The sequence below is a fragment of the Ursus arctos genome, unplaced genomic scaffold (genome assembly GCF_023065955.2).
Source record: "Ursus arctos isolate Adak ecotype North America unplaced genomic scaffold, UrsArc2.0 scaffold_5, whole genome shotgun sequence".
Lineage (NCBI taxonomy): Eukaryota > Metazoa > Chordata > Mammalia > Carnivora > Ursidae > Ursus > Ursus arctos.
Genome location: NW_026623067.1, coordinates 59,408,732 through 59,435,207, shown reverse-complemented (window position 1 = coordinate 59,435,207; position 26,476 = coordinate 59,408,732). Strand labels below are relative to the sequence as shown.

The 26,476-nt window shown below is 45.3% G+C and overlaps 1 protein-coding gene across 1 annotated transcript; it reads left to right on the top strand.

Annotated features, from left to right (window-relative positions):
* The first annotated feature begins 280 nt into the window (after positions 1–280).
* GCNT4 (glucosaminyl (N-acetyl) transferase 4) lies at positions 281–26,407 on the top strand. Its single transcript, XM_026498778.3, has 2 exons — positions 281–489; positions 21,802–26,407. The coding sequence occupies exon 2, from the start codon at positions 21,803–21,805 to the stop codon at positions 23,165–23,167; it is 1,365 nt and encodes a 454-aa protein (XP_026354563.1). The 5' UTR covers positions 281–489; position 21,802; the 3' UTR covers positions 23,168–26,407.
* The last annotated feature ends 69 nt before the right edge of the window (positions 26,408–26,476 follow it).

Below are 26,476 nucleotides of genomic sequence, written 5' to 3'. Positions count from 1 at the left end.
TGCTTTGTCACCGGCCCCTGAGAGACTTTGGGCTAGCTTCTTAGCTCCCTAGACCTCGGATCTTGTCTGTTTCCTGCGGGGAGGAAACCGAACCTGGATGATACTCAGGGCAGCTGCGGAGAGCCGCGCGGCTCTGCCGGAGTGTGGCGCGCCCGGCGCGCCTCGGAACTTTGTCCCAAGCGTGGAGGGGACCCCGGAGTGCAGGGGCGGGGAGCTCCCGCTGCGGGAGCGCGGCGACGGCGCTCCTCCTTTCTCCACGTCACGGGGGCAGCTCGGGGCTCTCCCACCCCCGGCCGAGGGAGAGCAACTCCCTAGCAGGGCGCGCTGCCGAGTTGGCGAAAGGCGAGGAGGCGGGAGCGAGCTGCCGCCGCCGCCGCCGCCGCCGCCGCCGCAGAGGGGCCGGGATCCCAGAGCGCAGCTCGCGGCCCCCGCCTGGGTGGCCTCTGCAGCCGCGGGAACCCCGCGTTCGGGGCTCCCCTGCTCCCTTTCGTAAGTCGACTTAGCCACGCAGGCCAGTGAGGAACGTCCGGGGCCGGGGTGCAGAGCTGTCCCGCGGTGGCGGGTGCGGGTGCGGGGCTCCGATCCCAGCCGCAGGGTGGCCGGGACCCCCGGACCCTCTCCTCCTCTAGACTTTCACTTTCCCGCTGGGGAAAACTTGGGCGCCGCGCTGCTCTCGGGGGTGAGGGCTGGGGCGTCGGCCCCGGGGTGCCGCATCGGGATCCCGGGCTGAGTCCCCGCCTGGCTGCGCGCCTGCCGGTGCCGGGAGGGACGGCGCGGGCACCCGGCGGGCGCAGATGGAGCCGGGGACTGCTGTGGGCGACCCCGCCGCGCGCCAAGCGGACGCCGCAACTTCGGGAACCCGCGCGGCGGCAGGGAGTCGCGCGGCGTGTGCGCACCAGGGCTTCCCCAGACTCTCACCGAGCAGTGAGAACGCGGCTCCGGAACGCGCCCTTACCCGAGGCGAGGGTCCCGCAGTCTCTGTCCTCCCGGCCCGAGGGCCAGGGAGACCAGTTCAGGTGAGGGGCGCCGAGGGGCGGGGTCGCGACGCCCGCTTTTCCCGACTAGCCCGCCAGCTTCGCGCCAGCCCGGGGCCCGGCGACGCTGCCAGCCCCGAGCCCCGGGCCGTGGGCGTCTTCGCCCCCGCTAGGCGGGAGGCGAGTGGGCGGGAGAGCTACGAGGCGCTCGGGAATGGGCTGCTCCAGTGGCTTCTTCGTTAGGACTAGGTGCTTGGGGGGGAGGGGGTCTTACCAGTTTGGGGATCGGAAGCTGCGGGGCGGACCTCCCGGTGGTGCCCTCCCGCTGGTGCCCTCCCAGGCACGAGCTTCTGCGCTTTTTAAGGTCAAGTTTTCATGCCGCAGAGCTGACCGGGACGTCCCCCCGGCGAGGTGGCAGCGCCTCTCCGGCAGGCTCCGGGGATCGGAGCCAAGAGGTCTGGATTCTCAAGTCAGTTTACTATCTTTACTTAGGCTAACAGTGCGAGTGAGCTGGTATTGCTTGGTAAATTTTAGAACTAAGTTCTCTGTCTTGGGGAGGTTTTCCGGGTCGTTGTAGCCTGGGAAACTTGTGTTTTGCCCCCTAAATGGGCACGCGAAGAGGTGGTGTTAGCCCTGAGGCCCTTATTCCTTCCTCTTCTCATCCGTAAAATTGAAGAGCAACAAACCAGAATATTAAGGGAATTAGGAATAATATTAAGTATCCATGAGGTTTGGTAGACCTAGAAGTCACCGTTTTTGATCTTACGTGCGAAAGGCGTGCCTTTATTAAACTACTTATCAGCCTAAGGCATTCTCCCTTTTGATAGCTTTTGTTGACCGCGTCCTGAGGAAGTAAAATCTTTAAAAATAAGTGAATTATTGCAGAGAACATTTCCTATGTTGCACTTTCTAAGAATCTAATACTGTCTGAGAAATGACCAATTAAGATGCTGTTGAATTATCTTTTTTATTAGCATAGAAACAGTAGCCAGAGAATTTGGTTGTATGGTACTGAATTTGGAAAACTGATAGAATTTGGGGGGGGGGGGTTCCCTCCTGTTTATTACTCATACTCATTCCAAAGTTTACAGTAATTTGCTAAATGCCACAGTAATCACCACAGAGGTAGGTAGGGGTGAATAGCATAATTGGGGAAGAAGTCAAAGTTGGCCCTTGATGGCTTATGCTAATTAAGTACCCTCAAGACGGGCAGGCAGTAAATAGTTATCAGTCTGACTTCCAATGAACTCAGATCGTGGGAGGCAGGGAGGTGGGCAAGTAGAGAGTATACATGATGGTGCCCAGCTTCTGCTCTCTCCGGTGAGAATCACCAACTACTGGAGCTGGTTTTGGGAGTATGAGTTGATGACCTGGGGCTTATCTTAGCACCCCTACCAGAAGTGTAACTGTGTCTGCTTCAAAGAATTTCCTTCTTTGGCTGGGAGGCAGGAAGAAAACAGCAAGATGGTGAGATTATGTGATGCAGGGTTGAAAAGTCAATTCATCAGTCCAAATTTGTTGAGCACTTACTGTGGGTCAGGCCAGTGTTGGGTACTGTGGGAGCACAGATATGCTGAGTCTGGGGTAGAGGCAGGAGGCCTTCTTGGGGAGATTTAAGGTGGGCCTGAATGATGAGTAAGAGTGGCTTACACTAAGTGCAGGGAGGAGAAGGAGAAAAGGAGCATTCTCCCCCCAGGGAACGGTGTGCCCTAAGACAGAGGAGGGCTAGCAGACAGTTCATGGAATGGAAAGGTTCAGTCTGACACGAAGGGAGAGTAGCACAGGTGAGGTGAGATGATGCCTTACCTTGGGGCCAATCTGTGGAATACATCCTCTGGACAGTTTCACACCTGAGAGCATCCTGGTGAAATTTCTGTTCAAAACAACTAGGTTGCTGTGTGAGAATGGGTCCGAGGTGCCCAGAAGGTAAACAGGGCTGTTCCAAGGGAATGAGAGGCCTGGTGGTCTAGGCTGAGCCAGTGGCAGCAGGGTTACACAAGTGCTTAGATTCAAGGCAGACTCTGGAGTGACTTGTGACTACTTTTGTGTAGGAGAGGGCAGGGCGATTCCCTCCAGGTTTGGGCAGATGTTGCTGCCATTTACAAAAGGGAGAACATTAGACGAGGGGTAGATTTTGGAGGAAAGATAGATTTGGTTGGTTGAGTCTGAGTTGCTTTCCAGACCCCGGCTGATGCTCCACAGAAGCGGGGGGCCATCTGTGTTGGGGCACTGTTTAAAGCCTGGGGTGGATGGGACAGGAGTGCAGACCTGGAACAGAGCCCCTGCCTTCATGGGGAGGGGTGAGAGCTAGGGCAGCACGTCTCAACCAAAGCCCACGTGGGAGCAGGCACCCTGCGTGGTGTGGGGTGCGGTGTGGGCTGAGGACTGGTGAGAGAGAGCCTGGCACATAATTTATATGTGAATGGGATGGAGCGAGCGGGCAGGAAAGGCTATCTGGAATCCTTTTAGGTAAAAACAGTCTGATTGTGTGGCATTGTGATATCAAACTCACATAACTATCACCATCTTACAGAAATAATACTTTGAAGCACATATGACGGTGAAATTTGAATTTTTACTTCATAGGTTAGGCAAACTTCGTGTTTAGGGAAGCACGGCTGGGAATTGTGCAGCAAAGCTGGGGCGTGCCTGAGGGGCCCCTGGAGTCAGACTGCGGAGGCCTGAGTTCTGGCCACTCCCTGGCTTATGGCCTTGTCTGAGTTTCCTGGTCCCCGAAGTGGCGCCACACCTGCGCGGTGCGTCTTTATGGTACCCTGCCAGGGGCTGTTGTGAGGGCGGCATGTGTGTGTCATGCATGCACCATGTGTACATGCCATGCACATGTGTGCACAGGTATGGGTGTGCGCATGTGTGCACTGTGCCAGCCTCTGGTGGGTGCTCAGGGAGCCTTAGGGCTGGTGGTTTTACTGTGATGGCGTCGCTTCCATCATTTCCAGATGTGGGATCTGAGAACCAGAGAATCGTGAGAACTTGTACAAGGCCATAGAACCAAACAGTGGCGAAGTTAGGTCTTGGATCCCATTTGCCTGACTCACAGGCAGAGGCAGCTCTTCTGTTTAGCATGCTAGCAAGTGTCAGGTGCTGGCGGCCATCAAAATAAATGGTAATCAAAGAATCTGGTCACTGCTCGCCAGACTCTAGAGAAGCAAAGCAGATAATATCAATGTCAAAGCTTACAGACTTTCCCCAAGCAATTTAGAGGTGTATGTTTTGTATTAATTTGCATTGCTTTGCATGTCATTTTATATGCATTCCATATGTTGGTAATTTTCCTACTGGGATCGAAAGGCTAAAGCTTCAAGTATATAAGATCAAATAAAATTGATCAGGAATTGAATGCAGCTGGTAGGAAGCCTAATGGGCCCCTGGGCACGGTGGGCTCAGTGTGGGCTCTTGGGGGAAAGGACTGGATCAATATTTACTATTTTAGAAGACGTGGGAAGCCAGATACCATTTGATAAAAACAGGTCACATTTTAATATGTAATGAAGCTTGACCTGCTGAATATAATACAGCAGTACGGGAGGCATGGAAGAAGACCAGGGCGAGACTGCCTGCCATGTAAAGTGTCAGAAAATGAAGCAGAAACAGAAACAAAATTTCACTTTATGAGGCTGAACTAATAAGAAACACTAAGGGTCAGAAGTAAAGGTGGAACTTGTGTTGAGCAACATAAAATTTTAAAAAGAGCATAATCATAAAAATAAATGTGTGGGCTTTTAAAACCAGTAAATTCTCCCTAATTTGGACTTACTGGGGAACGGGCCATGGTATCTTGGAAAATCTCAGAAACACATAATGTATTTTTTTCTGAATTACAATTTTTTTTTCTTAGAGCGCTTGTTCTCCGAGTGTGGTCCCTGGACCAGCCCTATCAACATCCCCAGGGAATTTAGAAACGGAAATTCCAAGACCACTCCCATGTGCTGAATCGGAACCTCTGGGGATGGGGCCCCGCAGCCTGTGTATTCATATTTGGAGCCAGCTTTCATTCCTCTTGAACGTTTACTTCTTCAGTCTTGACCTTCCATTTCCCTCTTGTGGTCACTAGCTTCTCACTGCTCTGCTTAACTTCCGTCAGTCAGTACCCTGTGGAGGGTTGGACCCAGACACAAACCCATCCCTTCTTCTGCCCCAAGGTCTAATCCAGTGGAAGATACTTTCTTTCTTTCTTTTTCTTTTCTTTTTTTTACTTTATTTATTTATTTATTTATTTATTTATTTATTTATTTATCAGAGATTGAGCACAAGCAGGGGGAGCAGCAGGCAGAGGGAGAAGCAGACTCCCCGCTGAGCAGGAAGCCTGATGCAGAACTCAGTCCCAGGACCCTGGGATCATGACCTGAGCTGAAGGCAGATGCTTAACTGACTGAGCCACCCAGGTGCCCCAGAAGATGCTTTCTAAGAGTGCTCTGGGCTCTCCTGTTCTGCAGCTCTGTGGTTCTCATGCTGTCCAGGACCACACTGATTGGGGTTTTGGTTTGCATTTGCTGCCTTTAAAAAAAAAAATCTTTTGGCAGTCTCATACCCAACAAACTGTGACTCCTCCCAAACATACAGTCTGCCAAACCCTGAACTGTTCTCTACACATGCTCCTGTTAAACCCCATTTCTCCATCTGGTATGAGTGCAGTTAATTTCTTGGACCTAAATGTTACTCTTTGTATTTATCGGCATTATATTGCATCGTACTAGATTCAAATCTGTCTAAATCTGTTTGGATCCTCCTTCTGTCCTCTTTCGTATAAACCCTTGTGTCCTCTGCTGATTTGGCTGCTGATGTCCTGGCCAGAGGAATTAATAACAATGTGAGTATCTTTGTTAGAGGCCTTCCTCACAGTTAATGAGGCTTAAAAAGTTGGCATCTTTGCAGTCCTTGTGGGGCTGACATCTGAAGAATTGTCATCGGCCCGATCATTGTTTGCATTTAAATTATAGCTGCTCCGAAGCATCCCTCACAGGGTTGCTCCACACTCCACGAGGACCGTATTCTCTGACTCCAGCCTCAGTGTCCCCCTCAAGCTCCCCCCAGCCCAGTACCCCATACACTCACCTGCAGCATACGGTCAGGAACTCCATGTCTGTGATGAGTGTTGCCCTCTTCCTGTTTTGTTTACACAGTCAGCTTAGGGGTTTTTTGGTCGGTAACACAGAGGTAGGTTACAGCTTATTTATAGTCAGATTAAGATGAATTCAGAAATTTCAAAGTATTTGGAAGCAATAATTGTGCCTTGTCATTTCTCTTTGCTTCACCCCACCCCTCACTGCCACCACCAAGCTCTAGGCCTCATGAGTTTTGTGCTAAAGCTCACATTTAACCAAGAGATTCTGGTTATTTAAAATTTCTTTGATGTAGAATTTTGTTAACATACGACTCTTAAGGGAGTACAATTAGATAATATAATTGCACAAAAGAGTTTAAGAATGCAAAAAGCAAAATAACTTTATGGCAAGAATGCTTTTAGCCATGGTTCCTGGAGCATGAAAAAGTGCCTGGAATCCTACACTGTTACTCATGATCCTTATCCAGTCCTCTCCCGCCTCCCTCCCCCTGCACAAAAAGACTAGCCTTAAACCAAACTGCAAAGGGTTCCATAAAATCTAAGCTCGCTTTCCTCCTCCAAGATGCCACCAAACGTCTTCTGATGGGATGTGCTCCATTACTGGGGCAAGCCAAAAAAAAAAAGTGCCTGCTGGTAAGGGAGCTCTTTGTAACCTCAAGTAAATCTCCACCAATAGTCTCTGTTTCTGACTCTTTGATTGCTTTTCTTTCTCCCCCTGTCCCTTTGGAGGAGAGCTTCCTGTCTATATTCAGACTTAGACAATCAGCCTGTTTGCTTTTGGATAGGTTGGACCTATTTCTAACAGTTCTGCAAGCCCTGGTATTTCTCCCGGGTATTTTCCAGATCCAGACCGCCCATGACAGAGCAGCTCGTTCAGACAGCACCAGAGGGTGGCCAGGCATGCCCACAACCAGGAAGAGCAAGGCTTAGCATAGCTCCTGTGCTTGCCAAGCTTCCTTTTGTCTTCCTTCTGCTCCTCTGCGTCACTGTGGCATATTTGGAATATTTGCATTGTTGTGTCCTTTCTCCACATCCGCGCCACCCCCCCCCTGCATTCCACCTGAGTGCAGCAAGGAGGGGCTCCCTCTGCCCAGCCATGGTCTTCCACCCGATTCTTTCCTCCTTTAGCCTTCCCAGCAAGTGCCCTGCCCTACGTGCAGGCGGGCAGAGTTACATGTAGTCGCACATGGGTCAGGAGACAGAAGTGAAGGGACACACAAGGTAGACACCAACTAAGTTGCAACAGCTAGATCAGGAAAAAATACTTTTATGGAGATTAGGGAGATTCTGGAGCTGAAGGAAGGGATGTGGAACCAGAGAAGAGATCCTAAAAAGGAGGAACATATAATCACCACTGTGCCAAGAAAATCCCTGAATAAAAGAACCATTTCTCCATGCTAGCTGGGGACTTCTCTTTTCTGAGATACAGTTTTTATACAATAAAATTCAAATATATCACAATAACTGGGATTTCTTGGCTTGTATTGTCAGGTCACCTAGGATCTCACTATTTATTTCTCTCTGGATTCCTCCAGGTGGGACAGTTTCTTGTCATATCTGTCCAGATTCTAACACAGCGTCTCCCTGGCATGTGGTGGGCACGCATTAAACGTTTGCTGGGTGGATGGGCAACCAGTTGAAGGGGAATAGAAGCAGGATGTAAGAATGAAGGTATATATAAAATATATGCCCAAAAAGAAGTGAAAGCAGGGACATGAATAGATATTTGTATTCCCACGTCTATAGCAGCATTATTCATAAGAGTCAAAAGACTGAAGCTACACAAGTGTCTGTTGACAAATGCATAGTCAAAGTATGGTAGGTACATACAATAGAGTATGATTCAGCCTTAAAAGGAAGAAACTTTTGACACACGCTGCAGCATAGATGAACTTTGAAGACATTATGTTAAGTAAAATAAGGACAAATACTATGATTCCTCTAAGACAAGGGTCCTGAAAGAATCAAATTCATAAAAAGAGAAAGCAGAGGGGCGGTTGCCTGGAGCTGCGGAAGGCGGGGGGAAATGAGGAATTAGTGTTTAATGGGTACAGAGTTTCAGCTGGGGAAAATGAAAAAGTTCTGTGGTTGGAGATGGTGATGGTTGTACAACAGTGTGAATATATATAATGCTACAGAACTTAAAAATGGTTAAAATTTTAACCATTGATCCATCCGTGTCCATCTACCTCTCCATCCATCCATGCACCCATCCATCCATCTATTCGTCCACCCACTCATCCACCCATGACGTCTCCAACATTTATGGAATAGCTTTTCTGGGATAAACTAAGAAGCAGAGACTTTTTAGCACTAATGATCAAAATGGTAAATTTTATGTTAAGCATATTTAACCACAATAAAATAATAAAAGAAAGAATATTTTTATGATCATCAACTAGTTCATAAATATGGAACAACAAAAGAAAAGATATTTTTATAGCAAAGTAGTGAACCACGTAAGATTTGGAACCTGTAATTACAGAAGGAAGGTAGCAGTGACGCCAGACTTACAGAGAGGTTTAAGACCATGCTACTAAAAATGAGTTGTCTGAATCCCAATCTGAGGCAGGGACTTTTGAAGGCTTTTAATCCTACACAGTCCTGTTTACCCCCATGATTCCCACTTGCAAAAAAGGAAAAATAAAAACCTTTTGAAAAATTTCAAGCCTACAGAAAAGTTGTAAGACGATTACAGTGGGCACAGTCTGATTTCCCCTTGGACAGGAGAATGTGGAAGCCTTTAGTATGGCTTCTGAGCCATCTGGCCCAAAAGAGACCCCTGGCTGTTGCTTCTCAAAGGTGGTCTCTGGGTGCAGGAGTGCTGGTGGCAGGTTGGGGGTGAAGCCCAGTCCTTGCTTGCAGAACAGCCCCTGGCCTGTGATCCTCGATGCGCCTTCTCCGGCTGTTGCTTGTTTAAATGCTTTTGACCCCGTACTGCCACACCACCCATACGCCAGTCTGCTTTTCCTGCCAGGATGTACGCAGTGCATGGGCTCAGTTAGTCATCACAGTCTCCGTGTGAGTTAGCACCTTGGCCTGCTTTCTCAGGGAAGGAGGCAGAGGACTCACTAGACTGGCGACAGCTTCTTAGTGAAGTCAGGACCTACGTTCAGAACCATTGGCCTTAGAATTCCACACCAGGTATGTTGTATACAGAGGTGTAAAATAGGAGGGTGAGAAGCGGAGGCTTGGGTATGGCAGGGAAGAGAGGACTGGGGTCAGGCAGGGAAGGGAGGGCAGGAGGGAGGGGCTCAGAACCACGCAACATGGTTCACCCTACGTGGTACTGATACCTTCCTTGATAGATAACAAGCTTGTTACACATAAGCTCACAAGAAGGCAGCCTGCCTGCAAGGTGACTTTCAGAGATCGCCTGGCCCACCCGCCTGCTGTGGCTGGAACCCGACAAAGTAGAGGTAAGCTGAGTAGTGCTTACCTGAAGCGTGGTGAGCATGCTGCACAGTTGTTGCCAATATCAGAGCTAACCTGGTAAGTCGTGGAGTCTCCCCTCAGATGTTTACCTGAAACCTCCATCTGCCTCTAAACAGACAGATAAGAAGTTCACAACTCCTGAGACCTAGAATTTCACACTGGACCATCTACAGTATTGTACTGTTGTACAAGTAGCCGTACCTAGTTGTGGAAACGTAGTTTCAGTGTAAGCTTCATCTTGCTTGTGTGTTTGTGTCCTTCTGTGAAGCATGACCATTTTCATATGGTCATCTTTCAAAGTGCGTCTTTGCAAAGTGGCTTAGACATACAAGGGCTTATTTTTCTCATATAACAAGAATGCAGAGTGGGTGTTTGCTGCTGCTGGTTCAGTGGCTTGAGGATTTCGGGGCTGAGGGCTCTGATAGTCCCTTGGCCTTTTCTTCATGGTCCCCACATGGCTACTGTAACTGGCCATCATGTCAGAGGTCCATGCACTAAAGTGGGCACAGGGGAAAAAGCACAAAATGGCATACCTCCCCCTGAATCAGTCTCCTGTAAAGAACTTTTCAGATACCCCACAGTATCCTGTGTTAACCATGCCTCTGCAATGGAGGCTGAAGGGAAAGGCTGTGTGGGGGGCACATTTCTGCCAGCAACAACATGAGGGTTATCTTAGTAAAGAAGGAAGGGAGGATGGATGTTGGAAAGCAAGTGGCCGTATCTACCAGAACCGTAGATAACATCCTTACCTACTGGGTCTGTTTCTGAATTTCGTCTCCCTGAGCTGTCTGTGTCTGTCCTGGCACCCGTATCAGACTGGTTTAATGACTATAGTGTTATAATCCGCGTGGAAATCTGAGGAGTCTGGTTCTTACTTTTGCATTCTATACAGTTGGCATGTATGCTTGCTTGGACTGTTTTTAACTAAACAGTCTTTTACTTTTTTATTATATTAATCTAAAATGTAAACCTATATGTTGAGACGTGTTATCTTAATTAAAACCATTGCTAGAAAGCATCCTTGTAGGAGATGCCAAATGGAGAGCTTCCTGGAGTCATTTCTCAATTTACCTGGAGACATTTGACATGAAATCCCTGCTTTTGAAATTCCTCTTCGGTCAGAATCTTTTCAAGCACTGCAGATTGTATTTGTTCCACCACTTTATCTTAATTTTAAATTCCTGGGTCTTAACTTTGTTATGTCCATACACACACAAGCTCTCAGGACAATATGTACATTTTCAACCAAGAAACACAGATCTTTATGAAATGATAAGGTCACGCCCGGGCAGCTGGTCTTGAATTTTTTAGTGGAAGTGCAGAAGCATATTGAAGTCTCCAGCCCAGCTCCCCACCCCATCACCAAAACACAGAAAACAAACAAAGCCGCTTTTCTGATGATTTAAAACTGAGTGTGTCTAATCCATTCATGGAGAGTGTGGCCTGGCCTTAAGCCATTTCTGCCATCCGTATTCTTCATTCACATCTGTTTATCCCCGTGCTGCCCCTCTGATGTAGTTACGGACATTAAAGATTCTACTTTAAGTGTGCGCACACAAATCAGAGTTCTTATACCTCTTCGGCTGCTACCTAACCTTTGAGGAATTAATTCTGGCCAGTATAAAATATGGAGTTAGCTGTATACCAAATAAGTGCTTCTAGAAATTTCTGGGGGTGAAATTACATGCCACCCTTGGGTGAGGAAAGTTTTTTTTCTCTTTCTAGCATACATTTTAAAGAAAGACACAAATGTTTTTCAGTTCAGTTTTTCTTCCTTGTAGAAAAAGAAGCCAAGATATTTTCAACCCACATTTTACATTTAGAACATAAAAAATATATTTTGGCTCTGGATCATGTCCAGCTAAGTGTGGAAGGCAGAGAAGAGAAGAACCTAAGAAAGGAATACTAACATTGCTGTTCATAAAGCTTGTGAGGCAGAGGTCAAATACATTAATTAACCTCTTTTTTGTAATCTTTTCTACCTAAAAAGGAGGAAACATTTTATTTAAGCTGTTTCCATCGAAGCTAAAATTTAAGGGCATAGGTATTTTTGAAATCCCACCCTTCTTTTTTTGTTTTTTGTTTTTTTTCTATAGAAAAAAATCTCTTACTGTTTTGCAACATAATGAGGGTCACAACCTGTTACAAAATAGAAACTTCATTCAGTAGTATCATTTATGGCCCTTTAGACTTCCTGCTACAGACTTAGCACCTTAGTTTTGCCCAGCAAGATACACAATCAGCTTTTGATGTTTGCCCTGTGGACAAACAGATGCAACAATGCCAAAACCAGGTTGGTTACCTCCCACTTTTTGTGACCATAAAAACCTGGCTGAATTCTGCACTTTTTCCCCCCTCCGTTGCTATAGCCCAGATTTCTGATGACCTTGAAGGACCAGCATCTGGTAAATACAGCCTGATGTGGGTTCTCGTTTCGCATATGACTTTAAACGACTCCACAAATCTCCCCGAAACGAAGAAACCCCAGTGAAGTCACTAGTTGAAAGAATTACAGACAGGTGGTTGGCAAACTGATGTTCATGCCGGTGTTTTCATTCAGACCTTTCATCTCAAAGGTGGTGACTGTAGCGTTTGTACTTTAGATGGAAGCTCTCAACTGTGACATGTCCTGCAGGTGTCTCCACCACAGCCTTGTTGGATGAGGGGCATCCTGCTTTCCTGCACCCAAACAGTTATATCTTGACAGTGTGAGAAACTGAGCACGGGCAGAGGCCCCGGTTGAGGGTGTGCTTTGTGTGCTTACATCGCTGTGCAGTCCACAGTCCTGTGTTGTTTGTGATGTGGTCATTAGGGATGGCTTTGCCGAGCAGGGACGCTCTAACAGGTCACTGCAGTTTTGTACTGTCTGGAGAATTGCCTGTAAAGATACTGAACTGCGAGGGAAATACATAGCTTCTGCCATGTGGAGAGTTACAGAAACCGGTTAGCTGATCGTAACTGCACAAAACTGGTTGCTTTGAAAGGAATTCTTTGGTTATCAGTCTGTCCAAAAGACATCGAGCAAAGGGAGGGGGAAAAAAACCCTCTACTGATTAACTACAGTAACTATCTTCCTGTCTTTCAAAATCCAAGACAGGTGTTTGTCTTCAGGACAATATATGAACCAGACATTAGCAAAAAAGAATGTCATCAGAGAGTGAAAAACAAAAAAATAATTAGAATGTCAGAATGCAGGGAACAATGCATGTGCTGTTTGAGGAAAAGAAAACCAAACCACAATGTATGGCCTCTTTCCCAGTTTTCTCAAGAAACCATTCCTCTTGTAGAGGTCCATGCCTGTGACCTTCATGATAGCATTGCACGATAGAGAAAACATTATTCCATTTAACACATGGGAAGTAAGGACGTGCCCAAGATTAAATGACTTGCCAGGGTGACTTGAGTTGTTTGTTTGTTTTTTAGATTTTATCTATCTATCTATCTATCTATCTATCTATCTATCTATCTATGAGAGAGAGAGAGAGAGTGCATGCATGAGCAGGGAGAGACAAGCAGGCTCCACGCTGAGCGCGGAACCCCATGAGGGGCTCAAGCCTACAACCCCCAAGATCGTGACCTGAGCCAAAACCAAGAGTCAGACGCTCAACCAGCTGAGCCACCCAGGAGTCCTGACTTGAGGAGTTTTTGATGGCACAGCCCAGACTAGAACTTAGGTCTTCTGATTTTGTCCCACTGAATAAGACCCTGTGCCAGTTAGGCCTGTACCTGGAGCTGGAGGTAGAGCAGGAACAAGACCTGTTGTGGAGACAGAAATAAACCAGCAAACAAAGTTACTGCTGCTGTGATGAGCGCCTGGAAGAAAACAAGGAGTCCAATAGTCAGGAAAAAGACTAGAGAAGGGTGATCAGAGAGGACCCAAGGAAAGGACGTTTCTTCTACAGCCTGAAGGACAGAGAGAGGCCAGTAACCCCATGATCCAGAGAAAAAATGGTCTGAACATGGGGACAGCAAGTGCAAGGGTTCTGAGGCAAGAAAGAGACTGGTGTTCTAGAAACTTTTAGAAGAGCAGAATAAGATGCAGTTGGAGAGGAAGGTGTGGAAAGGAACTGGCTGGGTCTTGTGGCCATGGAAAGGATTTCTGATTTTATTCCAAGTGCAGTGCAACCCCAGTGAAGGGTTTTAAGGGTTTTAAGTGTAGGGAGTGGGACTAGGGAGGGGGCGTGATCTGATTTATGTGTTTAAATGATCCTTTTGGCTACAGTACAGAGAATGGATTAGAGGGACTCAATTAGTGAGGAAGTTATATCCTTTAGAGGCAAAAGTTGATGATGGTTTGGCCTGTGGTGATTCCTGTGGAGTGGTGTGGGTGTGGTGGTGGGTGGATTCAAAACACATTTTAGATGTAGAACCAACAGGGTTCTACTCCTCCCAAGAGTTTGGAGAGGCACTTGGCATTGTGGTTACTACTATAGGCTCTGAAATTGGGCCGGAGTTGAAAATCCTGTCCTTCCCATATTAGCTATTTATCTTCAGTGACTCAATTTCCTAATCTGAAAAATGGGGATGGTGATGGGATAAAGAATGGATAATAGGGATAATAAACCACATAGGTTTATTGAATGGAATAAATAACACAAATAGTATGAGTGCTCAGTATAGACCATTAGGAAATGACAGGTTCGTGTCCACTGAATCTGGGAACATGATGGGTTTTATTGACTTGACCTGAATGGTCTCAGTTGAGGGGGCAGTGGAGCCAGGCTGGACTGAATGACACCATGAAGGGTCTAGATACTGGGGAATAGAAATTCTCCCTCTGTCCAGTCCTTTGAGGGGGAGCAGTTGGGTGTACAAACATGTACATAATGGACTAAACGTATTCCTGGCATCCCAAGAATGAAACAGTGTTAAATGATGGCTAGGACTCTGTTTACTCATCTAGAGAAGGAGGAATTTGAACTCCATTACTGTTAAAGTCCTTGTCAGTTTTAGGATTTTGCTTCTAGGTTTCTTTAGGAATTATGGGATAATTAAGCTTTGGTGAAGAAGGCCCGGAAAAGTAGATTCTATTATTGAAATTAGTTTTTTTTCCTATAGAAAATTATGTCGACCTCAGAAGTGGTTTAGTTTCTAACAATTTACAGACACAGTTTAGAATAGGACTTACTCATAGTATATTGTGAAATGAAAGAAACAGGTAAGACAGTACCTATATAGTGAGACTCCTTGTTAAAAAGCAAGCCCACAAAGGTGTCTTTATTGAAAACAGTCTGGAAGGACATCATGGCCACAGAATGCTTTTGGCAGGTGGTGGGTTACTGGTGAGCTTTATTTTCCTCTATAGATTTGTCTGACTTTCTCATTTTTTTTTTTAATGAAGGTGTTTACTTTTATAAACAGAGAATGGAAAAACATTCTTTTCCTTTTTGAGCCTATAACCTCTTATTATTTGAGGATTTGTTCTCCATTTGTATTGTTTTTTGGACCCAGTCACACCATTCTTATGTTTTCCCCTGGTTACTGTTTACCAACTCACAGTCTGATCATTACTTGCCTTTGCGGTCTTCCCTGTAGAACAATGAGAATGTAGGGTCATCTGGGCAAGAAACTTGCCTTTCTGCTCTTTTAGAGACGCTTCAGGTGCTGTGGGGGTGTTAAGGAAATGCATCTCAGCTGAGTCATCCTCCCACTAATGGTCTTACTCCAAAACTTTCTCTCGGTTTGGTGATGAGCATGTCATCAAGAGAGTCAAAGACCTTACTGAAATCAAGGAGCTGCAGTAGAAGGACCTTAGCTTATTCAACTAGATCAGGAAATTTTTTTGTTTGTTTTTTAATTAATTTATTTATTTTTTAGTGAACTCATCTTTATATTAATGTTCTTAAGTGATGATTCTTCTTTGTAAAACTTTAGGAAGAAACAAAATCCTGACATTTCTAAATCAATAAACTCTTCAAATCCCATTTTTCACACTAACATTTAATGATACCCAGTTTAAGAATTTAAAGGTTGCCCACAGAGGGAATATTTGTCATGTGGAGAGAGATTTCACCCAGAAAGTTTTCTAAACTGCTTAGTAATTCTCAGAGAACCCAAACTGTGTGACTGGTCACTACTAGAACGAATAGGGGCGCCTGGGTAGCGCAGTCGTTAGGCGGCTGCCTTCGGCTCAGGGCGTGATCCTGGTGTTCCCGGATCGAGTCCCACATCGGACTCCTCTGCTGGGAGCCTGCTTCTTCCTCTCCCACTCCCCCTGCTTGTGTTCCCTCTCTCGCTGGCTGTCTCTCTCTGTCAAAATAAATAAATAAAATCTTTAAAAAAAACAACAACAAAACAAAACCAAAAAAAAAAAAAACCTGAAACCTGAAAAAAAAAAAAAAAAGAACGAATAAGTCACTAAGTGGTCAGTGACGGGATGTAAGACAAAAATTTATAGGATGAGCTAGCTTTCTTTTCGTTCAGTGGGCTCCGTGGCCAGAAGAGTGACTGGTCTCCTCACTAGCACCTGGATTGCCCCAGCCTCTGACCATGGGAACAGAATGTATGCCTCCCCAGCGAGGCTCCAGGCTGATTTTCCGTGCACAGAATCCCTTACGCTGGGTGGAAGATCTCAGGGCTGGGTGATCTGATATTCATTCCTGTTTCAGCTTTCGGACAGTTAGGTAAGACATGGTAATGAGACATTTCAGTCAGGGGCTATACTGTTGTGGAAAACTTTATGTTCCAAGAGACAGTATTACCTAGAGCATTAAGAATGCATCTCTGGAACAAGATTCAAGTTTCAACTAATGGGGATCCTAGCTCTGTATAACCTTGGGTGATTTCTCGGTCACCACATGTTCCAGTTTCCTGTCTTGTAAATGAAGCATAAAGGTAGTATTTACCTCATTGATCCATTGAGGGGATTGCACACATGAGGAGGTCTGAGAACATGGCCCCACGTAAGACTTTTCAGGGATCCTATATTCATAATAATGGTGATATTAAATTAACAGAGTACAGGGACACATTCAGGCATTAATTCTAAAACAGTGTTATGTCAGAACTTTGGGGGGAAATAGATAGATTAAAAAGATAGGACAATAAGCCATAGGTCTGGGCAGGATCTTTAAGCAAGTCAATGCGGAGGAGGAGAGGGAAGAGGGTAGCTTGACGCCCAGGTGATGGTGATGCGGGAGAAGATGATGCTGAAGTTGAAGCCACAGCCAGCACTGGCCGGGCAGTCACTGTCAGGTCTGTGCTAAAGCACTTTGCATGCATTACCAGATTTACTCTCCAGATCTCCCCAGGCAGCTGCTATTATTAACATACCTGTACTGATGTGGACACAGAGAGGTGGAGAGGTTGAGCGACTTGCCCAGGGTCCAGGTGCTCGACAGGCTATTTCTGAGATTGAATGGGGGGGCCTCCTCCGAGCTGAAGTTCTAGCTGTGTGGCCGGAGTGGGAAACGTGCACCGCGGGACCCGGGGTGGAAGGAGGGAGCACGAGAGGGGGGTGGAGGTGGCAGAGGCCACCTAATCTGCAAATATGGATGGTGGGTCCCTCATTCTTGATCCCTAAGCTACACCAGATTCAGTACTTTGCTCCTCAGCTTCCTTCCTCCCTGGGGAAAGCAAGCTTTTTGACAGTCCTGGGTTTTGTGATTGCTGATTTATGGAGAGTTCGCGAAGAGCTGCTAATGGCTGTGAGCACTTAGCCCCGACTACAGTTATAATCCCTTAGTACCTTGTGTGTGCCTACTGTTTCTTTTAAGGCTGTAAATAGTGCCTGGAAAGGCTGTGTAAAGAAGAGGGTTTGGGGAAAAGGCTTCACTTCTGGGTTTTCATTGAATTATCCAAACAGACCTTATTTCAGCTGAGCAGTAGCAATCCAGCCTTGTTATCATGTCCTTCTCAGTCCCATCTTCCTCACTAGGGGCTCGCACACCTGTGTGGCAGTGAACTCTGCAATGGACCAGGCTCCTTATTGGTCTGGGCAGGTGGATGGGGAAGTAACCCTTCTCCTGTGGGTGGGCACTTATTTGTAATGTAATTATCAGACTACTTCCTGGCAGCAAAACACCTGCCTGTTTCCTGCTCCCAGGGCCTTTAAGAGGGAAGGAGCTGGGGTTGGGTGTTTGCAGAAGGTGATATTGTTGCCCCAGTCTCCTAGGAACCATGTGGCCAGCAGGACTGCAGCCTTACCCCAGCCAGGTCTGCTTAGACCTCAGGAGCTCGTTTGCATCCCTCCAAACCTGGGGCCTTCGGGGATTCACCAGTTCAGGCTGCAGGTACCACAGGGAAGGGAGGCAGGTACCACACTGGGCAGGTGCCTGCCCTCGGCGGCTCCCTATAGGTGTCACACACAGATTCTGTCCAGAGGAAAGCAGAATCATGCTTGAGAGCTGTGGTCTCTCACTTCCTGGGGCTTTTGTGCCCTGGATATTCTCACCAAAGCTGGGAAGAGGCCCACAGTCCCTTTCAGGATTTGACAAAAGCTCATTCACACCAAAGGGCTTGTACCTACCCCCTTTAAAAAAATTTTTTTTATTATGATATGTTAGTCACCATACACAGTACATCATTAGGTTTTGATGTAGCGTTCCATGATTCATTGTTTGCGTATAACACCCAGTGCTCCATGCAACACGTGCCCTCCTTAATACCCATCACCGGCCTATCCGCATCCCCCACCCCACTTCCCTCTGAAACCCCTAGTTTGTTTCCCAGAGTCCATAGTCTCTAGTGGTTCATGTCCCCCTCTGTTTACCCCCCCTTCATTTTTCGCTTCCTTCTCCTAACGATCTCCCTGCTATTCTTTATGTTCCACAAATAAGTGAAACCATATAATTGTCTCTCTCTGCTTGACTTATTTCACTTAGCATAATCTCCTCCAGTTCCATCCCTGTTGATGCAAATGTTGGGTAATCATCCTTTCTGATGGCTGAGTAATATTCCATTGTATATATGGACCACATCTTCTTTATCCATTTGTCTGTTGAAGGGCATCTCGGCTCCTTCCACAGTTTGGCTATTGTGGATATTACTGCTATGAACACTGGGGTGCATGTGGCCCTTCTTTTCACTACATCTGTATCTTTGGGGTAAATACCCAGGTAAAGGAACGCTTTCAGTCAAAGGCATTTCTGGCCATAGTAAGTGAGGGAAGGGATTTTACTTTGACTTGGGACAGGGTGGTATTGGATGGCTGCTTGGTTCCCCCGATGTCTAGGGCTGATCTGTAGACGAGCTCTCCTCCTTAAAGATGCCCAGAGTAGGAAAGGAGAAGAAGAATCCCAGAGCCAGATACCTGGGCTGTCCCAATTCCCTCCCCTCGTTCCTTTAAAATTACTTTTCGTCCCTGGCTGGTGAAGCTCAGACATGGGACCCAGCATCAGTTCCCACCGGACTTCTCACCGCGTGCCCGCCGTCTCTCCCTGCCATGGGTGCCCTGCCACCTTCCCTCTCTGGGCAGGCAGCCATGACCCCTACCTCAAATCAGACTCTCCAGGCACCAGACTGGAATCAGGAAGTGTGTGCTCCAGGTGTTCTCAGGAAGGATGGGGTAAGCATGGGTGCAAGGAGCCCTTGGAAATGGGTGACAGGACAGGAAGCCAGCCTTTGCCTTTTTATGTGTGAAGATGATAGTTAGTTGGTACATCATAAACACCACGACAACTCTGGAAGACTTTGTGAACCTCTTTAGAAATTTAAGGGGATCGGGGCACCTGGGTGGCTCAGTTGGTTGGGTGTCTGCCTTTGGCTCAGGTCATGATCCCGGAGTCCCATGTGAGGCTCCCTGCTCACTGGAGAGCCTGCTTCTCCCTCTCCTCCCTGCTCATGCTCTCTCTCGTGCCCTTGCTTGCTCTGTTTCTCTCAGATAAATAAATACAATCTTAAAAAAAAAAAAGAAATTTAAGGGGATCTTTTCATTTTACCACTGTGGTATCAGGGAGAACTATTAACTGACCCGAAGTAGAGATCCCATGGACCAATCAAGGGAAAAAAGACAAAGCAAAATTTACTTTGGGTAAGATTGTTTCTAATTCTAGCCATTGATGTAAGCTCCTTCCTGTGTATGCCTAATTACCATGCATTAGAACAAGGATGAGATAGGTTGATTTGGGATTGATGAATCTTCTAAGTCAAATTTTATCACAACACCTACTTCTAGATGCATGCTCAGGCTTCTGGGGTTGGCCCTGTGCATGGGGAGTCAGTTTTCCCATGCTCTGTAACAACTGACAGGAACCTTGGCCTTGAGCCTGAGTGGATGGAACCCTCTTCAGTTTGCTTCGGAGGAGCAGAAAGCTGAGACCTGACAAAGGGACCCAGAGCCAGGAGCCTGACTGAGATTCCCTGGCTGCTGGTTCAGTTAATGGGGGTGGAGAAGAAGGGATGGTCTTTATGAGATGACTTGATAATGCGGGTGTGAGGGAACTGGAAGAGTCAGATGACTCACATTTCAAGCTTGGGTCATTGAGTGGGTGGTCTCACCATCCACTGACACAGAAAACACAGGAGAGGTGAAGATGTCAAGTTCAGTTTGGGACTCATTTGAGGTTGGGTGCCTGCGGGACATCTGGAGGAGATGTCCATCAAGCAACTGGATGTTCATGTCAGAAGCTTGGGCAGCAGGCAAGGGCTGGAGACAAAGGTGTTGGCAATGTGTGTGTGGAAGTCATGATCCAGACAGCTAGGGACAGCGTGTGTGAGAAGAGCAATGAGAAACAGGACCCTGGGAAACCCACAGAGGAGAGACTGCAATGGGATTGGGAAAGACAGTTCATTGTTGATCAGGTGTTGTTCTTTAATGAAAGTGATTCCAGTGAAGATGAATGAGGCTCTGTCCTTCCTGGGAGAGCTATTTCAATTGACCTGTAAAGAAGAAATCTGCAAAAATAAATCAGGTTCAAATTGCTTGTTAATTCTCTCTAAGAAAACTGGGAACAATGATTATGTCCTCATTTAAGATTTATTAGATGTGTTAAGAAATTGCACATGGGCTCCTCAGACCTCCCCAGGTCTCAGGATTTGAACCTCTTTGAAGCAGCCCTATGAACTCAGCTGGCCCTCCTGGCCTCACACTTTGGGATGGTGCTCTCTGGTTCTCCCTTCCTGCTGCTCCCAAAATAAATTCAGCTGTGCCTCCATTTGATTAGCCTGTTTTTATCTGAAAAAAAAAGTATATAATCATTTTTTTAAAATACAAATAGCACAGAAGGATATTCAGTGATAAGTAAATCTCCGTCCTACCCAGGCCCCTAATCCTCCATCCTCTCCCACCCCGCCCTGCAAAGCAGCTCCTCTTCCTGGAGTCATGTCTGTACAGTATTCTTCTGGAAATAGCCAGCCACTGCCTTTTTGTAAATAAAGTTTTATTGGAACACAACCAAGCCCTCTCGTTCCGCTTTATCTGTGGCTGCTTTCCCACTACACCAGCAGAGTTGAGTAGTTGTGATGGAGGAAGAAAAAGTTTGCCAACATGTGCTCTTTGGGTGTAGATACTGTTTATATCATCTCTTTTTTTGATGCACATGTGAGCACACTGTGCACGGTTACGCATTTTGCTTATTTCTCTTTCACAGTGTATCACCGGGATCGTCCCACAAGGACAGATGCAGATTTGTCTGAGACTTTTTCACATAGTATGGATGTACTTAATCCATACCTCACGTGGTGGAAGGGGTAAGGGAGCTCTCTGGGGTCTCTTCATATAAAGGCACTAATCCCCTCAATGAGAGCCCCACTCTCATGACCTAATCACCTCTCAAAGCCCCCACCTCCTAATGCCATCACCCGGGGGCTTAGGTTTCAACATATGAATTTGGGGAGAGACATAAACATTCAGTCTATAGCAGTGGGATTCAGTGGGCTTTCCCCATCTGACTTTAGATCTATATCTAATAAGGCTCTGAAGGTAGACTCACGATGGATGCTCCTTTTAGGCTCAGATGGGACATTTGATTCTCCCCTGAGCCCTTACTGACATCTCACTGCATAGACCAATTCTGCCCAAACCGGAGTAATCTCTCCCCAAATACGCTAAGCAGAAATGCAGACAGGGGAAGTTACACGGTACCTATATTTTAGGAGTTTACATAATTGACCACCTATTTGGTAACCAACATCTCTCACAATTCAGGTACAGTTAACACAGAATACCACAAGATACCACCATTCTATATATTCTCATTCCCTTATTTCTGGATTCTCATAAGGGTGAGAACCTTGTTTTATTTACCTTGGGGCTCAGCGTTCTGCCAGGCATATGAAAGGTACCCAGTGAATTTTGATCGAACTGAACGAATTTTCTCTTAGTCCTCTTTCTCTTATTTCACCTGAATTATTCCTTTTTCCTCTTAACAGAATGAAGACATTCAAATGCTGTTTTAAATACCCAGCACAGCAGAAAGTTTTCATCTTATTTGTAACTCTATGGCTGTTCTCCTTGTTGAAGCTTCTAAATGTGAGAAGCCTCCTCTTCCCTCAAAGAGGCATTTACTTGGTTGAATCCTCCCTGAGTACCTCGCCTTTTGTAAGGAACAGATACACCAATGTGAAGAATGAAGTCAGGTATGAAGTTAACTGTTCGGGTGTCTATGAACAGGCGCCTTTGGAAATTGGCAAGAGTCTGGAGATAAGAAGGAGAGACATCATTGACTTGGATGATGAGGATGTCATGGCAATAACCAGTGATTGTGACATTTATCAGACCCTGAGAAGGTACCATCAAAAGCCCGTTTCAAGGGAGGAGAAGAGCTTCCCAATAGCCTATTCTTTGGTTGTTCATAAAGATGCCATTATGGTTGAAAGGCTACTTCATGCTATATACAACCGGCACAATATTTACTGCATCCATTATGACCATAAGTCACCTGATACCTTCAAGGTTGCCATGAACAACTTAGCTAAGTGCTTCTCCAATGTTTTCATTGCCTCCAAATTAGAGACAGTGCAATATGCACACATTTCCAGACTCCAAGCTGATCTGAATTGCTTGTCAGACCTCCTCAAGTCCCCGGTTCAGTGGAAGTATGTTATCAATCTGTGTGGGCAAGATTTTCCTTTGAAGTCAAACTTTGAATTAGTGTCAGAGTTGAAGAAACTCAATGGAGCAAATATGTTAGAAACGGTGAAACCCCCTACCAGTAAAATGGAAAGATTCACTTATCACCATGAACTCAGACAGGTGCCTTATGAATATGTGAAGCTACCAATGAGGACGAACATCTCCAAGGAAGCCCCCCCTCATAACATTGAGATATTTGTTGGCAGTGCTTATTTTGTTTTAAGTCGAGCATTTGTTAAATATGTTTTCAACAACTCCCTTGTTAAAGACTTTTTTGCCTGGTCTAAAGATACATACTCTCCTGATGAACATTTTTGGGCTACCTTAATTCGGGTACCAGGAATACCTGGGGAGATTTCTAGGTCAGCCCAGGATGTGTCTGACTTACAGAGTAAGACCCGCCTTGTGAAATGGAACTATCATGAAGGCCTTTTGTATCCCCGTTGTACCGGCTCCCACCTTCGAAGTGTGTGTATCTTTGGAGCGGCAGAATTAAGGTGGCTTATAAATGACGGACATTGGTTTGCTAATAAATTTGATTCTAAGGTGGATCCTGTCTTGATTAAATGCCTGGCAGAAAAGCTTGAAGAGCAACAGAGACAATGGATTACTTTGTCTTCGAAAAAGTTACTTATGGCTAAAAATCCCGTAATCACATCATGATAAAATCATGATAGAAAGAAGGGTATCTGATAAATAGAGCTCATATGGACTTGTGTGCTTTACTATGCCTGGTCCCACTCGAGCTTAACCCGCTCATAGTTTGCGAGGTGTCCAAAATTCCACGCACAAAGGCAACAATTAGCCTGCGTTTGGTTGGGTGTCTTCATGTTTATTTTTCCTTGTAACCTTATGGAACTAAATCAGAGATTTTAAAGAGTCCATCATCAGAGCCCAGTAACTACTGAGCTCCAACTGTATGCCAGGTACGTTTACAGAAACGTGTAGGAATTAAATCCAAATTGTAATGAGCTATACAATGCCATCAAGGCTTGCCCTAGTCACACCACAACCTTAATATCTGAAGTTTTCCACATAGCAGTCAGGACTCTACTGAAAAGGTGTTGGAGTGTGGGATAATCACGTAACTATCGAAACCACCAAGTTCAGGGTAGTGTTTAAGTACAGTGACCAACACTCCCCTTGTCTCTTAATTCAGCTCCCTAGACTTTTCTTAACCTTTTGAATATTTTAGAAGGAGAAACTCCACTACCTCAGGAAAGCTCAAAGAATTGCCCAATTTCCTGCTTGCCAAAGCATAATTTTCCTGTTGGTGCCTGACCCTTTCAATTCAGAGTCAGAAGACGCTGTTGGTGGGGCATTTATAGTGTGTGAATGTTAGGGAGGCTGGGTGGGGGGTGGGGGGACTGGGACAGGTGGTGCCCGAAGAGAAAAAAAAGGGTTTATAGGACTTTTGCATCATGTTACACAATGGTTTCATGAATGGTCTCATTTTTAATTCAATTAGTTCTTTAAAATTATTGATTAAAAATAAGAACTTGATTAACAGTTCAAAGTGTTACAGTCCAGAACATTGAACCTAAGTCTTCTAGCTCATAGATTATCGTTATATGTAGGTTTTTTACAGTGGAATTAGTGTAATTTTGTTTTATGGAACCATTAAGCTAAGAGTCACTGAATTTTCTTGAAAAGGTTGTGTAAAATATGAACGCTTTCTAAATTAACTCTTATGGTCATTTAAAATTTTTGCTTATGTCTCCAATAACTATCCAAGTAGAATCCAAACTAAAACTTGCAGAAGCTCTAAGTCCACTGAACTCTTCTCAGCTTAGACACAGAGAGGAAAAGTTAAGTTTCTTAAGGACATAGAATATTCATTAGTGGTATCTTGTCAAACCTACACCTTAGAAAACTACCAAACGAATCAAATATACATCTATTTTACTGTCAGTGTGTTGTGCTGGAGGTGAAAGGGGACAGGAGCAGGGTCCTGAGAACAGGTTGTAACATTTTTTTCCATCTCTTGGGAAATCATGGAACTCATGTAAAAATTTCTTGCTAATCTTATGTTTCAGTGTCAGCCTCAGTATCTACATAAAGACGTACTAATCAAGGCCAATATGAGACTATTTGGAAGACTAGAGTATTTACATATTTTTGTAAATGTCTGTGTTCTACATGCGAAATGCACTTTGCTGGTTTTAAAGTGTATGATACTGCCAAGGGCACCACTTCTCTCCCTTTCTTCTCTGGAACTCATTTTTCTTCCTCTTTTCCCCCCACCCCCTTCAAATTACTTCATTCTCCAGAGAATAACTATGACCACGCCGCCATTCTTAAAAATAAGTTAACTGTTGGGAGTGCCTGGGTGGCTCAGTCGGTTAAGTGTCAGACTCTTGGTTTCAGCTCAGGTCATGATCTCAGGGTCATGAAATCAAGCTTCACATGGGGCTCCATGCTCGGTGAGGAGTCTGCTTAAGATTCTCTCCCACTGTCCCTCCCCCCCCAAATAAATAAATCTTAAAAAAAAAATAAGTAACTGTTGGATAGAGTTAAGTTCTGCAGAAGATACTTACCAGTTTGCTAACGTGTAACTGTGACAAGCTAAGTCACTTTGGTCTCTATGAGCCTCAGTGTTCCTGGTCTTTAAAGTGAGTACTTGGATGCCTACCCTGCTTCCTCACACATGTGTGTGTGTGTGTGAGAGAGAATCAATTAAAATAGTGTGTGAACTGGTTTGAAAATGGAGACAAACTATTAACAATAAATATCAGAGAGTGGTATCTGATCCAGCCCCTTTGTGAGACTTAACTGTTTATCTCTTCTGGAAAACCTTTGAAATATAAAAGAAGCCACACAGCAGGAGCAACTTCTGTAAATGAATCCGGGTACAGAGAGACCCCTGTTACCACATCTGGAGTTCTTTTTAAGCCAACAGGATCAGCACATTGATCCAGTGGCTTGGATCACTTTTTCATACCTTGTAGGCTTCAATACACAAGGTCCCACTGAAATCTCAGGTTTTGTGCCTTTGGCCCTCAGAATAAATGTAAAGGCTGAAAAATAAGTATCGACCTCCTGGTCCAGTGTCTTGCCTCCTGGTAAGAAATGATTCTATCCCTCGTTTATTGGAAAATTTTCCAGTCATTGGTCACTTTCATGCCATATTCCAATGAAACATGGCCCCACGAAGAGGTGGCAGTGCCTTTTTGTCCCCATTGACACATTTCCCGGGATTCAATTCAACATTTCAGGGAGCTTGTCTGGTCATCTCTTTTGCCTTGGGAATCCTGCAGTTTCCTTACATGTCTTCGAACCTCCTTCAGACCAGATTTTTCTGCTAAAACCTTTTGGTATGATTTTTTTCTGGTCTAGACATGTTCTACAGTCTGTGTTTTATCATCATTCTTTGCATAGTATTTATTGAATCTAGATTCTAAGTTATTTGGCAATGAGACCAGAACCTTGAAGTTTATGAATTGTGTTAGATATTAATAATGAAAGAGCTACTAAAATATATCTACATTATGTGAACTATCTACTATAACATTATAATATTTGAAGATCAATGTTGCTGCTATTTTTAATGTTTTGGTTATTCTAAGTGAAATATGTATATATACAAATAAAATGTTTAAATTTCCAGAGTTAAATTTGAAGATTTCTCTTGCCTTCCAAAATGTGAATATTATACATACATATATATATTTTATTGACATATTTCATGAAAACAAAACTGACAATCTTCTTTGAGAATGAAAAGTGAATGTATTATGTGTATGTTACAGCTGTTTTTGTTGTTGTTGTTGTTTTTACCATTTTTGAAAGACATATTTCCCATTGTAGGCGTTTGAAATAGATTGATGTTGCATTTTGGTATTATGCTGCTAGCAGATGTTAATTCTCTAGGATTGTAAAATAAAATATGCTCCGAAAACCAAACCCCTGGAATTTGTGATGTCTCCTTTCTCTGGTGATACTGGTTCCCCACAAAGACTCTTTACATTTATG